Source organism: Bubalus kerabau, chromosome 6 (genome assembly GCF_029407905.1).
Source record: "Bubalus kerabau isolate K-KA32 ecotype Philippines breed swamp buffalo chromosome 6, PCC_UOA_SB_1v2, whole genome shotgun sequence".
NCBI classification, from domain to species: Eukaryota; Metazoa; Chordata; class Mammalia; order Artiodactyla; family Bovidae; genus Bubalus; species Bubalus kerabau.
Window position 1 is genome coordinate 102,356,354 of NC_073629.1, and position 15,683 is coordinate 102,372,036.

General features: G+C 47.9%; 1 protein-coding gene across 10 annotated transcripts in view; it reads left to right on the forward strand.

Moving 5' to 3' along the window:
* Window positions 1-15,683, forward strand: part of ERI3 (ERI1 exoribonuclease family member 3) — a 130,730-nt gene that overhangs the window by 23,805 nt on the left and 91,242 nt on the right. For all 10 annotated transcript variants that reach the window (XM_055586093.1, XM_055586099.1, XM_055586091.1 and 7 more), the window contains one exon: window positions 10,140-10,256. In XM_055586093.1, the coding sequence (XP_055442068.1) occupies window positions 10,140-10,256 (117 nt within the window). The remainder of the gene's footprint in view (window positions 1-10,139; window positions 10,257-15,683) is intronic.

Here is a 15,683-nt window from a genome sequence, read left to right on the forward strand (position 1 = left end):
TTTGGGGTACTGGTGGGCTCTGGTTGTCAGTGGTGCTAAGAGATTTGGTGAGGAGTGGAGAGCAGAAACCTGCGGTGGTTATAAACGGAGTGCTCTGCACTGAAGGCCTGTGTCAGGGACACCTGATGTAGTGAGCTTAGTGGTGATGTAGGCAGTTACTTTACTCCTCTGGTATCTGATGAACTGTTTGACCGTGTCCTTTGGGAAGTAGATGGTGATGGTGGATAGGATGATAATTGGCTGAAAAGCTTGGAATCTTGCTCTACCAATGTGATAACTGAGGGCCATGGCTTGAAATTGCAGTGTCTGAAATGGAGTTCAGGGAATCTGTATTGATCACAGTCTGTGCTCCCCGCCTCTCCCCAGCACTAGCAGGTATGAATGAAAAACCAACTGATCACCCGAAAGGAATTGGTAGTTGGGGATGGAGGAGGCGGGGACTGATGACTGGGAGGAGCATGCCATTTTGATAAGGTCTGCTTTCACTAGAGAGGTAAGGTGACCAGAGAAACAATGCCAGGGGCAGGCCTTGGTTCATGGTATGGTGTGGTGTCTCCAGCTTGGGGCCTCAGGCTATTGTAGGAATTGCTGTGATCCTGCTCTACATCTGTGGCCAGTGTTAGGCTTAATCAGGACCAGGGGTATAAAGAAAGCTCCTGGCTGATGTCTATAATGAGAGGTCTTCCTTGGAGAGGTATCCAGTCCCACTTTCTGATTCATTTGTGTAGAAGGAAGATGTTTTTCTGGAGAGAGTAGTATGATGAGTGCTCTGTGGGGAGCTGATGCCCTGGGTCTTGATCACATTCTTGAAGGGAGCAGGCATTGCCTTGGCAGGAGGACCTCTTGCAAGCTTCCTAACAGAAATGTGTCAACTTGCTCTACACAGTTCTGGGATGTGACATGTCAGCTTTTCCACCGTGAATCTCTGCAGCCAGGAGAATGAAATGTCTGATGGCAGAAGCCAGGAGTGCTTGGCAGATATAAAGGGTCACCTGAGGGGGTTGAAAGTGGGCCGAGCAAGGGTTTATTCTAAGAGCCAAGAACTGTGGGCTCTGATGTTCTTTTGTCAGTGTCTCTGTGATAAGGACTTAGTCACACAGATATTCTAGACTATACCTTGGCTAAAATGTGGTCTGAGAACCAGTGGCATCCCCAGCCCCTGGGATCTTGTTAGAAAGATGGAATATCAGGCCCTTGTTGTTCAGTCACTTGTTGTTCAAGTCGTGTCTGACTCTCTTGTGACCCCCATGGACTGTAACCCACCAGGCTCCTCTGTCCATGGGGTTTTCCAGGCAAGAATACTGGAGTGGGTTGCCATTTTATTCTGCAGGGAATCTTCCTGGACCAGGGATCGAACCCGTGCCACCTGCACTGGTAGGTGGATTCTTTACCACCGAGCCACCTGGGAAGCCCGTTATCAGGCCCAGCATTAGATAGAATGTAGTTTGACAAGATGTCAGGTAATTCGAAGTCTGAGAAACACTGCTCTACTCCACCAGTGGTTCTCAAACGTCAGCAAGTCTCAGAATTACCTGGAAGCTTTTTAAAACACAGATTGCTGGGCCCACCCTCAGGGTTTCTGATTCAGAAAGTCTGGATTGGAGGCCAGAAACTTGCATTTCTCATAGATTCCCAGGAGATAGGAATTTATGCTGCCTGTAAGGGACCGTGCTTTTAAGTCACTGACCACCTTAGCTTTCTCGTCTATAAAATAGGGCAGTGATGCCTGCCTTATGGAGATGTGGATTCCTATGAGCCAGTGTGCGAGAGAAGTGTTCAGGCAGTGTGGACAAGATGTCAGTCTGTGTCGCTTGCTTACTGGTCAGTGATTTTGAAAATCTGCTGTCATGGCAGCACAACTGTTTCCCTGGCCTGGCTTCTGGCTGTCGGGCACACACAGAGAGCAGGGGATCTATGAAGCTCCCCTGGGGGATGCTGTCTTCTGTGAAGAGACTAGCGGACCCTGGGACTGTGAGTGGGGATTACTGTGCAAGGCTTCCTGAAGCCCAACTGGCCTCTCTGGGCTTCTCTCCTAGTTGCCTAGCCAGAGCCCACTTTCTGCCTGAGTGGGCCTGGTCTGTCTTGATCACCTGTTACTCAGCCCCACCTCTTCACTCCTGGCTAGTGGGTCTTCAGTGCAATATTTTCATTGATTGGAAAAAAAGGACTTTGTCAAACCAAGCCTCTGATTCATCTTTTGTGTTACATAACTTTCCCCACCCTATGGGGGGATTAACTGAACAGGCTTTGGCTGCAGCATGTGCCCTGGTGCCAGAATGTGGACGCTCAACCTCCCCTCAAAGTGAGGCGAACTGAGGCAGAGGCTGTTCTGTGAGGCGCAGTATAGCAGAGTGCTGAGGAGCACGGACTCCAGAAATGGACCCTCTGGATCTGAGCCTGGTGTCCGCCACCATTGTGTGGTGCAGTATGACCTGCCTTGAGTGAGTTACTTGTACTTGGTATGCCTCAGTTGGCATTACTGGCAAAATGGGATTAATGATAGTACCAATCTTATAGGACTATTGGGAGGATAAAATATAAGAGCTTAGAACTGTGCCTGGCATGTAATAGCTATATGTGTCAGCTCTTGTTAGGAGAATTACTGCTAATGTTATTTTGACTCATGGCCTCATAGTAAGCTATTGGGGTACAGCAGGTGGCTGGGAGGCAGGCCCTCCTTCTCTAGGGAGCATAAAGCGAGCCTGCAGGTCCTCTATCAACATGTAGACGGAGCCGCAGCACTATCCAAAGAGATTTTTTCCCTCCATTAGAATGGTAAGTTGAATTTGGCGCCCTTCCACTTCCATGCCCTCCTGTACTGCTGCCCCTGGGGGACCTCTCCTGCACACAGCCTGAGATTTGTTTAAATTAATTCCCTGACAAATGTAGGTATACAGGTAGCTACAAAGAAATCATTTGGTTGTTTGCTGCCCAGAAGGGTCAGCTTCACAGAGGCCACTAATATCAGAAGTTATTTACAATTGAATATCTGAAGATGTTTGAACTGAGGCTGATTCAGAGTCATGTGTGTGTAGACACCAGCTTGTACACCCCTGGGTGAGGATGTAGTTTCTAAGATTTTTGGTCTCCTTCATTTATTGGTGTTATATATTTTTAAAAATTCAGATTTCAGTAAAATCTGAATTATAATTCAGTTTGCACCCCCTCCCCCCTGTAAAGAACAGCAGTCTCTATTTTCAGCCTCTTTTCTATATTTTAATTGCTTTGGGGTCTATGGGAATGGGTGAAGACGGACGTGTAGGTGAAAAATCAGCCTTGTACAGCTTCAATTTTTTACCCTTCCTTGTCCTGAAACTTCGAGCATCAGCTCTCATCTGTCAAAGTGTAAATCAGCAATTAAAACCCAAACAGCCAAATGCCAAAGATGACCTGAAGCACAAAGCAACTGACAAACAAGTCCGGACAAATCGACGGGTAATTTATAAGCTTTGCCCTAAAATCTAATTATTTGGCAATTCGAATTTGCAGCCAGCCAGGGCTCGGCAATAAATTTAACCCGCCATAAATTATTTAGGAGCAGGCTGTGGTGTAAATCAAAACCACGAGTGTTTGTTTAAGAAATAAGCTCCTTGTGCATAAAATGTCTTTTTTTTCCCCCCAAAGGAGAAACTGTTAAGTCAACTACGGTCCCTTCGTTACCCAGCACAGCCTGCAGTTCTCCCTTCTCCCTCTCAACTTCTCCTCTTCCCTGTGGTCAAGAGGCTCCTTGATCCCTTGGAGAAAGGTCTTGCCTTTGCATGAAACTTTTATCCAAAAATCTCTGTCTGGATAAAATTCGTGTTTTCACTAGGTATGACTTTTTCTGCCTTGTCGTGTGATGATGTTGCTTTTGGATTTTGTCAAACCTTTCTCTGCAGGAGTGCACACGTTTTGGACGTTGAATCAGTGGGTGGAGAGAAGGCATAGATTAGTTGTAAACTGAGGGAATGCCAGTTCCTAGATTGAGAAGGGGGAGCCATGAAAAATGACCTGCTTGTTTCAGAGAGGACCATAGAAAGATTGGCTCAGGGCAAAGAAGAATCTGTGCTTTGGAGAAAAGGTCTGTAAGAATTCCACACTATTAAACCCTCTGTCCCACTGTCAAAAAATGCCTAACCCAAAGTCCTTCTGCTTAAAATCCTTTTGTTGTTGTATCTTTGAATATAATCTTATCACTGCAGACACTTTAGCTTAAGGGAGTTCGAATACCCCAAAAGCAACCTACACATTTATTTCTTATAATCTACTGATTGTGGGTGTGAAATTTCATGTGATGTTTCATTTGAAATGCTGTTGCAGTTTTGTCTTCAGTTTATTAAGAGAATCACTGGGGTTCCTACTCAAGCAATTAGAAAGTAGCTGCATTTGAAATCTTTGCTCCAACTGAAACTTCTACTCAAAAAGATAAAAGAATATTTGCTTGGTGCTTCCTTTTTATCTCTCTGTCTTCCTTCCCCTTTTAAAAAATACTTACAGCTGGCATTTTATTGAGTGAGACAGCAGATACAATAGGTTTGGAACCATGGGTACTTTGAGAAATCCAAGTTCTAAGGCTTTTGGTGCTTAGTTGTCAAGATGTGGCTAGTTCCCATCCATCATCAGCAGACCAGCTTTTGGGGTTGTGGTACTCTGCCCTTGGACAACCTAGTAGCGCAGGTAGCGGTGGATGGTGTAGGGTGACCAGCTGTCCTAATTTTAGCAGATTTCTGCTCCAGGAATCTGCGGTCCCAGGCACACAGTAACTGGGACATTGATGGTTTGTAGCAGTTGAGGGAGGCTGGGAGATGAGAGGCAGGGGATCTGGTAGGAAGTTCTTTGCAGCCTGGCTCTGCCACCTCCCATCTTGTCACCTTAGGTAGGTCACTTCACCTCTCTGGTCCTATGGAGAACTCTGTGAAAACAGAATTTTCCTGTTAGAGGCACGCTCTTGGCTCCTCTCTTGCCATGTTTCAGCCCCTTTGTGTGTTTACTTACCAAAAGCTGAGAGTGGGGTCTGTGTGCTGGAGCAGGCCTGGGTGCTAGAAACGCAGGCTGGAGGCTCATAGTTCTCACCCTCCCTGAGCACAGAGCCCAGCACTGCGTGTCCCTGCAGCTGTAGTGGAGGCTTTTCAGTTGGAATCCTGCAGGACTTTCTGCCTGGATGGTTCACACTCACTGCTCTTATAACTCAAGAACAGTCTTTCTTCTTAGGAGATAGAGCACTGAGCTCCTTAAAGACAGTCTTTCAGACTAAAAGAATCAGATCTTTCTTGACCCTTCAGATTTTGAGAGCTGTTAGACCTACTATCTTTTCCCCATTTGGAGTCCCAGCTCAGTCCCTTACTAGCAGTGCAACCTTGAGCAAGTGACAGCTGCTTTTGGGGTCTTAGTTGTCCTGTAAAATAGGCCATTGGAAAAGACTCTGATGCTGGGAGGGATTGGGGGCAGGAGGAGAAGGGGACGACAGAGGATGAGATGGCTGGATGGCATCACTGACTCGATGGACGTGAGTCTGAGTGAGCCCCAGGAGTTGGTGATGGACAGGGAGGCCTGGCGTGCTGCGATTCATGGGGTCGCAAAGAGTCGGACATGACTGAGCGACCGAACTGAACTGAACTGAAAATAGGCCTAATAAGGATTCCCATTTCTTGAGTTGTTAGGTAGATTCAATGTCGTCATTCCTGTTGCCCATTTAGCAGAGTGTCTGCCACCTCTGTTGTTCAGTCACTCAGTTGTGTCCGGCTCTTTGCATCCCCGTGGACTGCAGCTTCCCTGTCCTTCACCATTTCCTGGAGCTTGTTCACACTCATGTCAATTGAGTCACTGATGCCATCCAACCATCTCATCCTCTGTTGTCCCCTTGTCCTCCTGCCTTCAGTCTTTCCCAGCATCAGGGTCTTTTCTAATGAGTCTGCTCTTCCCATCAGATGGCCAAAGTATTGGAGCTTCAGCTTCAGCATCAGTCCTTCCAGTGAATATTCAGGACTGATTTCCTGTAGGATTGACTGGTTGGATCTCCTTGCAGTCCTAGGGACGCTCAAGCGTCTTCTCCAACACCACAGTTCAAAAGCATCAGTTCTTCAGCGCTCAGCTTTCTTTATGGTTCTGCTCTCATATCCACACATGACTACTAGAAAAACCGTAGCTTTGACTAGAAGGACCTTTGTCGCCAAAGTGATGTCTCTGCTTTTTAATGTGCTGTCTAGGTTTGTCATAGCTTTTCTTCCAAGAAGCGAGCATCTTTTAATTTCATGGCTGCAGTCACCATCTGTAGTGATTTTGAAGGCCAAGAAAATAAAGTCTGTCACTGTTTCCATTATTTCCCCATCTATTTGCCATGAAGTGATGGGACTGGATGCCATGATCTTCGTTTTTTGAATGTTGAGTTTTAAGTCAGCTTTTTCACTCTCCTCTTTCACCTTCATCAAGAAGCTCTTTAGTTCTTCTTCACTTTCTGCCATAAGAGTGGTGTCATCTGCATATCTGAGGTTATTGATATTTCTCCTGGCAATCTTGATTCCAGCTTGTGCTTCATCCAGCCCAGCATTTTGCATGATGTACTCTGCATATACATTAAATAAGCAGGGTGACAATATACAGCCTTGGCGTACTCCTTCCCAATTTGGAACCAGTCTGTTGTTCCATGTCCGGTTTTAACTGTCTGCTACATGTGAAGAAGTGAAGTCGCTCAGTCGTGTCCGACTCTTTGCGACCCCATGGACTGTAGCCTATCAGGCTCCTCCATCTATGGGATTTTCCAGGCAAGAGTGCTGGAGTGGATTGCCATTTCCTTCTCCAGGGGATCTTCCTGACCCAGGAATCAAACCTGGGTCTCCCGCATTGCTGGCAGACGCTTTACCGTCTGAGCCACCAGGGAAGCAAGCAATAAATGGAAAGAATGAAATGATTCCATCTTGTGTTTGTCTCTGAAGGTGTTGGGGCCAGCTCCTCACTACCCCTTGCCCAGGCTCCCAGCACTTCGGAGAGAGGAGACACATCGCATTGTATTTGCCTTTGTGTCTACACCCAGCCCCCGCCTGGTAAATAGCAGGTGCTTAATAGTATTGGTTTATGACCTGATGATGATGACAATACGACTTACCTTCCAGGATTAAAAAGGGTAAGATGAGAAAATGTATTTGAAAACGTATAATAAAAAGCGTTATCAGCTGAAAACTTGTGAAGTGTTTGGCCTACCCCAGGTGTACAGGCTGCAGAGTTTTGTCAGCTGGTGCAGACTGGGGCTCCTGTTCCATGAATGGGCTGTTGAGAACAGTGCTTTGAGGTTCTGGGCTTGTCTGGGCAATATGGAAAGGTTAGAAGTAGCTAAGTGAGGTCGTTTTTGTTCTAACTCCCCAAAGGGTCTTCTATCAGAAGTTCCTCTTTTGCATCTTCCGTGGCTCAAAAGAATATGCCAGTGTGTAAGGTCGTTGTTACAGTAGCTGATGGTGGTGCTGAGGTAGGACCCCTGCAAAGTCATGTTCTGAGATTGGCCGTGTTCTTGGTCTTGGAGAGAAGGCTTGGCTGATGGCCAAACAACATTGGAGAGGTGTTTAGGATAGGTCCAATCTGCTGCATGCTGGCCCGCAGACATTTCAGAGGGGTTACCTCTCTTCATACAGAGCCGAGGGTGATTTTGAGTGTGAGCACTTAGGTTGGCTCCATTTCCCCAGGGGTGAGGAAGCCAGTGGGAGGAACGATTGAGCTGCAGTAGGGAAACCCAAAGGCCAAGGTTTAAGAGTATCTACTGGGAATGCTGACTCGGTGCTGGTCAGAGCAGGAGCTGAAGCGCTTACTATTTTACAATAAATACTAATAAAATTCTAGATCTATAATAACATTTCAGATCTCTAAAACAAACCATGTGCTTGTAAAAAAGTGGAAAGAGATCAACTTTAAGCCATAAATTCTTGGTAATAGAGGGGTTTTTTTCTATTTATGTTTGATAGATATTTTTGTTTCCAGAGGAATGTCAACTCCTAATTTCATAATGTATCATGGGCTTAAGAAAATTGAATTTAATAAAAGCCAGAGATGAATGGCATCCTTAAAGGTCCCAACACTTGTCTTTATTAGCAGGACAAACTGCAGGTCTCCAAACACTGCTTCTCTCCAAATGAAAGTTTAAATGAAAAGTACAGTTGTGTCACAGGTTAAATTTCATTGTGGGCCCAGCTAACATTGTTAGTGAGGAGCTGGCTGTATTTGTTTCCTTAGACACCAGGGCTGCCAAACCCACCAGGCTATGGAGGTCTTTCCTTTGGGGAAGTGTTTCTTCTACTTAGTGGCAGAGGAAGGATATATCAGAAACGAGCCTAACTCAGATGAGCCCCACCTCAGAGTTAGAGCCTGGATTACTGGGTATCTGATTTTTCAAGGGGATTGGTGTGTACTTTGTGTCTGTGTGTTTTGTTTTTCCGAGCCAAGTTCTCCTCTCTGGCCTACCTTGTGGTACTTTGGAGGGAGAGGCACCACTCAGTTTAAGCAGCAGCCTGGGCCTCCTCTCTGCCCCGCCTCTGCCTCAGTCTTAGTTTTTCCACCCTTCCTGTCTCTAGGGGCTCCTGCCAGCTTCCCCATCCTTGGGGCAGCCCAGGGAGCTCAGGCAGCCAGAAGCTTTGAATTTCTCTGTCATGAAATCTGGCTGCCTTGGTTTGGTCTTCAGTCCTGCTGTGATCTGTTGGATAAAGATGCTTGAAAAATGAATCCCATAGAGCAGGTGTGTTTGGTGGGGAGACACCAGGCTGCCCTGGAATATCAGGGAGACAGGCCATTTCTCCTTCCGTTTCCCCACTCATCCATTTCCTGAATGCAGTCAGGTGTCAGCGGCTTCTGTGTTGTGTCTCTGGGCTGTCCCTGGAGAGAACCAATTTGCCTTGATTTTAGTGATGCTGGAAAGGTCCTCAGCAGAATGGGTGACCTGGGGAAAGGATGCCACTGGAGCTGACTGCAGGGGCCACTGAGTGGGCAAAACCCCGCTCCTGTCTCTGCAGTGGAGGCCTCTTTCACATGCTAATTTTACTCGGAGGATTTTGCTTTTATTTATTTTTTTTATTATTTCCTATTTGTCTCTTCCAGATGTTTTCAGGGCAGTTTTTTTGTGTGTGTGTGTTGTAAACTAATTCCATTCATGTTTTAAAAATTTATGAAAGCACTAATAAAAATGTCAAAGTGGTAAAAATGTTAGCTTTTCCTCTGCTTTGATTAAATTTTGCAAACTGTTTTTGAATATTAAAAAGCAATAATTTTTTTTATTCTCTCTTCTGGCTTCCCCTCGTCTCTCTGGCGCGTGCGTGCTCTCTCCGGCTCTCTCCCCCCACTCTGGTGTGTTCCTCCCTTCCCAGGAGCGATGTATGAAGCGGGCTGCACAGTCGGCATGCTGCAAGCCTGTTTGCACACCAGGACCTTGGTGCTGTGCATCTCTATTAAATAACGGAGACAAATTAATCTTAGAGACACCAAACAAATTGTCACTCCTCCTCGTTCTCTTCCATTACGTTCCAGCGGACTGGGAAGGGCTGGCTAAGCGATTGGGTTGGGTGGGGGGATGCTGATGGGTGGATGTGCTGCCTGAGAGAAAGGTGGGAGGCACTAGCTCTTAATACTCTTACTCAGGTTTCTCCTTCTCTTCAGTATCGTCTTTGGTTCCTTTGACTTTATTTATTGCTTATCTCTCTTTTTTTTTTTTTCCTTTTTGTAAAAGCTAATGAAACTCATTGGCTCTGTTTAAACTTCATGCACAGAGGTCTGTGCATTAGTCTGATGGCTGGTTATCTATGTGGCTGGAGACTTAGGCCCCTTCCAGGGAAGGGACCCAAGCAGGAGGAAGGGGGTTCTCCTTTTAGGGGCTGGAGTGAGCAGACCCCTGCTGGAGAACCAGGGGTGGGGGGAAACTGGGCCAGATGCTCCCACTGTCTCCTTCCCCTTCCCAGAGACAGTGAGGGTGGAGTGTGTGTTGGGTCCCTGGAACCTGTGAGAATGTTAACTGTGGGAGGGTCAAGATTATAACTGAGCCGGCATCTTCTCACTCAAAGTCTTCAGTTTGACCTGGCAGGAGCTAATTAGTCCAAAATACTCCCCCATTCTTGATTCGGAGTTCTTTGAGATGGTTAGTTTAGAAAAAAACAACTGATTCTTCCTTTTCTGTGCCTTTGCCATTCCAGGAAATCATCGAGTTCCCCATCCTGAAGCTAAATGGCCGGACCATGGAGATTGAGTCTACCTTTCACATGTATGTCCAGCCCGTAGTTCATCCACAGCTTACTCCCTTCTGTACAGAGGTAAGGGCCCTGGCTAGCGGCAGGCGCTGCTGGGACAGGAGCTTGGGGATCGTTGGTGCTCTATACTGGCTGCTGAGGGAAAGCATAGGTCTTCTCAGTGGTTAAGGCAGGTACACATTGGGCCCAGCAGTTGGCTTTTTACAAAGTCTGCCACTCCCCTTGGATCACTGTGGTCATCGGGGAACCCCGGGAGAGTAGTGATTCACTCTTCCCGGTTTCCTTGACACTTTCCCTTCCTCATCATCCCTACCTTTCCTGGTAAACCAGGAACTTAGAGTCTAGGAGTGGGGTGGTGCCTCTGGGGTTCAGCTTCTTTTCAGTTCCATTTCCCCCTAGGGTCCTTGGCAGGAGGTAAAGATTTCAGCTTCTTGGTTATGTTGAGGCTTTCTTAGCTGTCTGGTGATGTTTTTCTGTCCTTGAATGAAGTGGTGCTCTGTGAAGCATTGATGGAATTTGTGGGAAGCACAGCGCTATCACTAAGGAAAGAGATGGGCAGTCCAGGTGGGGAATGAGGACAGCCTGGCCAAGGCGGAGATGTCTTTATCCTTATCCTAGGCTGCTTCTGTACTTGGGCACCTTGCCAGGAGGTTAGTGTGGCCCCATTTTATGGATTTTGAAACTGGGACTGAGATCTTGGCGCTTGCTAGGGGCTCAGAAGAACCATTGGCAGAGAGCAGGCGCCCTGGAAGAGTTTGACTCTCAGGACTGTATGAAGAAGCCTTCTGTGGCTGCTTTTCCCTGTGGTGTATCGTGTTATATGCTCTGTGCTGGGGTGGTAGAATCATGGGCCAAGAGTGTGTGGTAGCAGAGATCCTGGGAAAACGTGAAAGCAAGGAGCTCAAACCAGTCAATCCTAAAGAAAATCAACCCTGAATATTCATTGGAAGGACTGATGCTGAAGCTGAAGCTCCAATCCTTTGGCCACCTGATATGAAAAACTGACTCATTTGAAAAGAAGCTGATGCTGGGAAAAGATTGAGGGCAAGAGGAGAAGAGGGCAGCAGAGGATAAGATAGCATCACTAACTCAATGGACCTGAGTTTGAGCAACCTCCGGGAGATAATGAAGGATGGAGAAGCCCAGCATGCTGCAGGTCATGGGGTTGCAAGGAGTTGGACATGATTTTGCGACTGAACAACTAGCATTTGGGGTGAGAGTACGTTAGAGACTTTGTGCCATTATCCAGGGACCTGCTTTCTCCATATGAGTGAATCAGGAGGACAGAAGTTCTCAAGTAATCCCCAAACAATCCCTTTGGTGTAGAGGGCGTTGGGGAAGTGCCTGCCTGTGCTGGTTGGGGAGCTCAGTGGTCTCTGATACTGACAGCCCAGATATGAGGTCTTGGGCTCCTGGCCTTGATGCCAGTGCCCCAGGTGGGCCTTTTGTTGTATGTATCCATCTGCCAAGGAGTCTAGTCTCTCAAGCCTTTTATTGTTCCAACCAATGATGATGTGGCTCTTGTTTCCACTGGGACAACTTTTCTCCCCTCATTCCCCTAGGAATTACCTGTACCACTAGGGGGCGCTAATCTGTCCTGTTTCCCCCTTTGGGGAAAAATCGTCACTTTAATGATGATGAAAATCCCCTTCCTTATGGGAAGGGAAGGGAAGACTTTCCTGAAACTAGCCAGGTTCTTGAGCCCTCCACTGGCCTGAAAGTGTAGTGTCCCCTTATCTTTTCCTTCCTCCTTTCTGTGTGCAGCCTCCCCCTTGGGGCCTCCAGTTCCAGCTCACTGCTTGACGTCGACAGGCAGGCCTAAATTGGGGGAAGCTGGTACTTGTTTAGGGATGGGACGGAGCATTGCTGGAGCTCAGCTCTGGGCAGGAGTGGACGCTTGAGGATATTGGGAAACGGGTTTTTCAGAGCAAAGTTGTTACTGCTTCTCTTTTGAGGGAGGGGAGAAGGGATTGCAAGACTCTGATGAGAGATGTTTCTTTTTTCTGGAAAGTCTCACCGAAGGACACGCATACATAATTTGGAGGGTAGCAGGCTTGGTGGTGTTGGATCCTGCTTATGAAACCTGCTCTGAAGCGAGGCTGTGACTGTGCTGTAGCGTGGATTCTGCCATCCTCTCTCAGGCTCCCAGAGCTCAGAACTCCCCCTGGCCTGGTCCCTGCTTTTTCATCCAGCCTCAGATCTCCCTGCTTCATCTCCCCCTCACTTTCCTAAGTCTGCCTCTACACGCGATGGTCCTTCTGCCTGTGTGCCCGCCTGCCCTCCTGCTTGTCCTCCAACACTCTGCTCAGGGTCACCTTCTCTGGGAAACCTTCACTGAGCCCAGGCTGGGCTGTGCTCAACCCGGCATAGCACAGTCAGGTACATTATACCGCAGTCATTTGTCCATCTCTCCACTAGACTGTGAACTCCTTGATGGCAGAAACCAGATGTGATCCCTGATGGTCCTATCCTTAGGGCCTGGCACCAAGTAAAAATCCATGTTCCTCAAGTGGCTGGTGTCAAGGAGTTTTTCTACCACAGCCTGCCTCCCCCCCAGAGTAGCTGTACTGCTCACTGCTCTTTTGAGTAAGTAACGTCTTCTTTGGAAAACCTCAGGTCATCTAGATATCACCCTGTCTAGATGGACTATAATGCCAAGAGAGGCATGGACACAGAATGGGGCTGTCCTTCTGAGACCTCATCCAGTCTGGCAGAATGTGCCTTTGTGGACGGGGGAGGGCAGTGAGATCATTCCAGCCACAAGGAATCTTTCATTGGTAAGGGTAAGGAGCAACCCCAAACCTCCAGATTTTTCTAAGCAGGTCCTCCGGGAGGATTTTCTCTCTTGGACCAGAAGTTTTGTTTTTAAGAACCCTGGCCATGTGTGTGCATGCACAAGCACATGCTTGTGTTAGGAGAGAGACAGGCTCCGTGCCGGGCAGCCAGAAGAGGGGTTCTGCCTTGAGTAAATCTGCAGCCCGCATGCAGACACTCTCACTGCTCTGAGTGATGAACATGTCATTAGCCTTCTTGAGGTCCTTTCTTAGTCCCAGTTGATAGGCTGCCTGGAGATGTTCTGACAGAAACAGGATGGGGGTGTGTTTTCTTCCTTCCCAAGCCCTTTCCTACCCCCTCTAGAATCCACTCCAGCTCATTACATCTCTGCCTGTAGCAGCTGGGCTGCTGCACAGTCCCTGACCACGTGCAGTCCTTTTTGTTATTGTTGTCACTGTGGAAAAAAAAAACAAACTAGGAAAAAATACCCATTTTGCTAAATGCCAGTAAAGGGCTTTGTCTTGCACCTGTACTTGTAAAGGGTGAGATTTATTGGTCTCTTTGTCTGAGGAGAAAGAGTGGGTCTGATTATCAGATTGCACACCAGAGACAAGTGCTTATGTAATCAACAAACTGTCTTGGTGTCAGAATACGATTGTGCTGGAGATAAACTGTGAAGGGAGAAAGCACTGGATGCTGACATGCTATTGGCAGCGAGCATCCAGGGCTGCTTCCTGTAGTTGCCTGTATTTACGAACGAGGAAGCCCACTCGTCCCCAGACAGAGCTCTGGCGCGGGTAGGGGATCTCAGTCACCAGTCACATTATCAGTCAGGGTCAGAAGCCCCTCGCCTTGTGGTTTCTGAGTCTGGGGAAGCGGGAGTTAATCTGTAATCCCTCAGTGAAAGGAGCCACAGAGCACACATTAATCCTTCCTCTCACCTCTCCTGCTTTAAGTGGTTAAGGTCTCTGAGCTCTGTTTAGCCTGTGAGCCCTGGTTCTCAGCTTAATAAATACTTGGCTTTGCTCTAGTACCTTTCATTGTGAGGATGTGAAAGCTTTTTACAAACATATATTAACCCAAGTGGGAATGGGCTTAAACAGCAGCGTGAAAGATTTAGGTTAGGCCTAAGGTATCACTTCCCAGTAGTATTTTATTATATTTTCTGTCTTCCTCACAGTTTCTGGTATGTCTTATAGGTTGTCGGTATCAGGTATGGGGATTGACTTCTTAAATTTCACCCTCCACCATCTTCATCGAGTGCCTTGACAGAGCTGATCAGATGTGGTCCATTGTTGGGAGGCGTTAATGCAGGGGAGCGAGGCCTGTTCCTGAAAGGATCTCAAGCCCCTGTGTCTCTGGGGGTTGAGTTCAAGTCCCTTAGCTGTAAGCTGTAAGCCATGCTTTGGACCACAGGCGGTTTGGGAAGCATGGAGAGAGGGAGGAAGCCAAGCTCACTAGGCTCCTCCCAGGCTGATGATTCTAGGATTGCTGACCACTGGGGGGGAGTGTGAGAAAGCCCCAGAATCCTGGAGGCCATCTGCACCTCTGCACCCCATGGTGACAGGAGGCGGGCCTAGTCTTTGGTGAGAGACCCCGCAGGTCAGCACCTCGGTTGTTGTTTTCGATGTAGTACTTTTCCTGGGGCCTAGGGCAGGTGCTGACCTCAGTCCCATCTCCAAGGAGCGAGGGTTCTTGGCAAGGATGCTCTTGGTCTCTTGTGTAAGAGGGAGTTTCTGGAAGCCCTTCAGAGTTCATCTGAGTGACACTTGGTGGGAGCCAAGAGGAGGAGACCTAACCTTGCCCCAGGAAACTCAGACTGGACACGAGACTGTGCAGACCCTGGGGCTTTCCCTGATAAGTGGCTGTGCGCCCTCTTTACCAGGATTGTCCTGATCCAAAGCCCCAGCGCCAGGCTTGGGGATGTGACTCAGCCCTAGGAGAACCTCGCAGGAGAGAAGCGGGGCGAGAAAGGGCAGTAGTGGGCGCAACCAGTCATCTGGCTGTGGGACCTGGAGTTGGCAACAGGCCTGGTCCAGACCTTGCCAAGACAAAACACAGGGCCCTGCCTGCTCAGTGTGGCTCTGGGTGCCACACTGTGGCTCTGGACTGGGCCAGGACTGGGCTGCCAAGAAGAACTCAGATTCCGCAATGGCAGGGTTGTCATGCCTTTCTTCACTGCTGGATCCCTGCTTGCTTGAGTGGGGCCCAGCCCCTCCAGCAGTAGATGCTGACTGAAGGAAAGGAGAAGCCTCAGTGCTCCACGATGAAAGCGACAAACCGGGGGCTCTTCCCCATCCCCACCCGAGCCCTCAAGGGACCATCTTTTTTTTTCTTTGGCTCAGGCCCTCCCTCTGCTGGGCAGTCCTTTGGTCTTCCAAGCAAGGAAAGGGTGTGGAAGTGCCAGCCGGGTGGGCATGCTGTGGGTTAAAGCCTCGCAAAACAACAGTGTAGTTAATCTTTCTAATTTATTTTCCTTTTAGACCATGGGAAGTCTGTAGGCAGCAGCTGTTACCCAATTAAAATACAGATTAATATAAAAACAGTTTCTGGAATATAAAATAGAGTGGCTGTGTCCTTACACTTCCTTAAAATACCACCTAATAATGACTTGATGAACTACAGAAACCCACCTAGAGGAACTCAGCGTTCTTAAAATGAAAATTTCTTCCCTAAAAGGTGTGTATTACCATTCCGTGTAAGTCGCTATGAGAA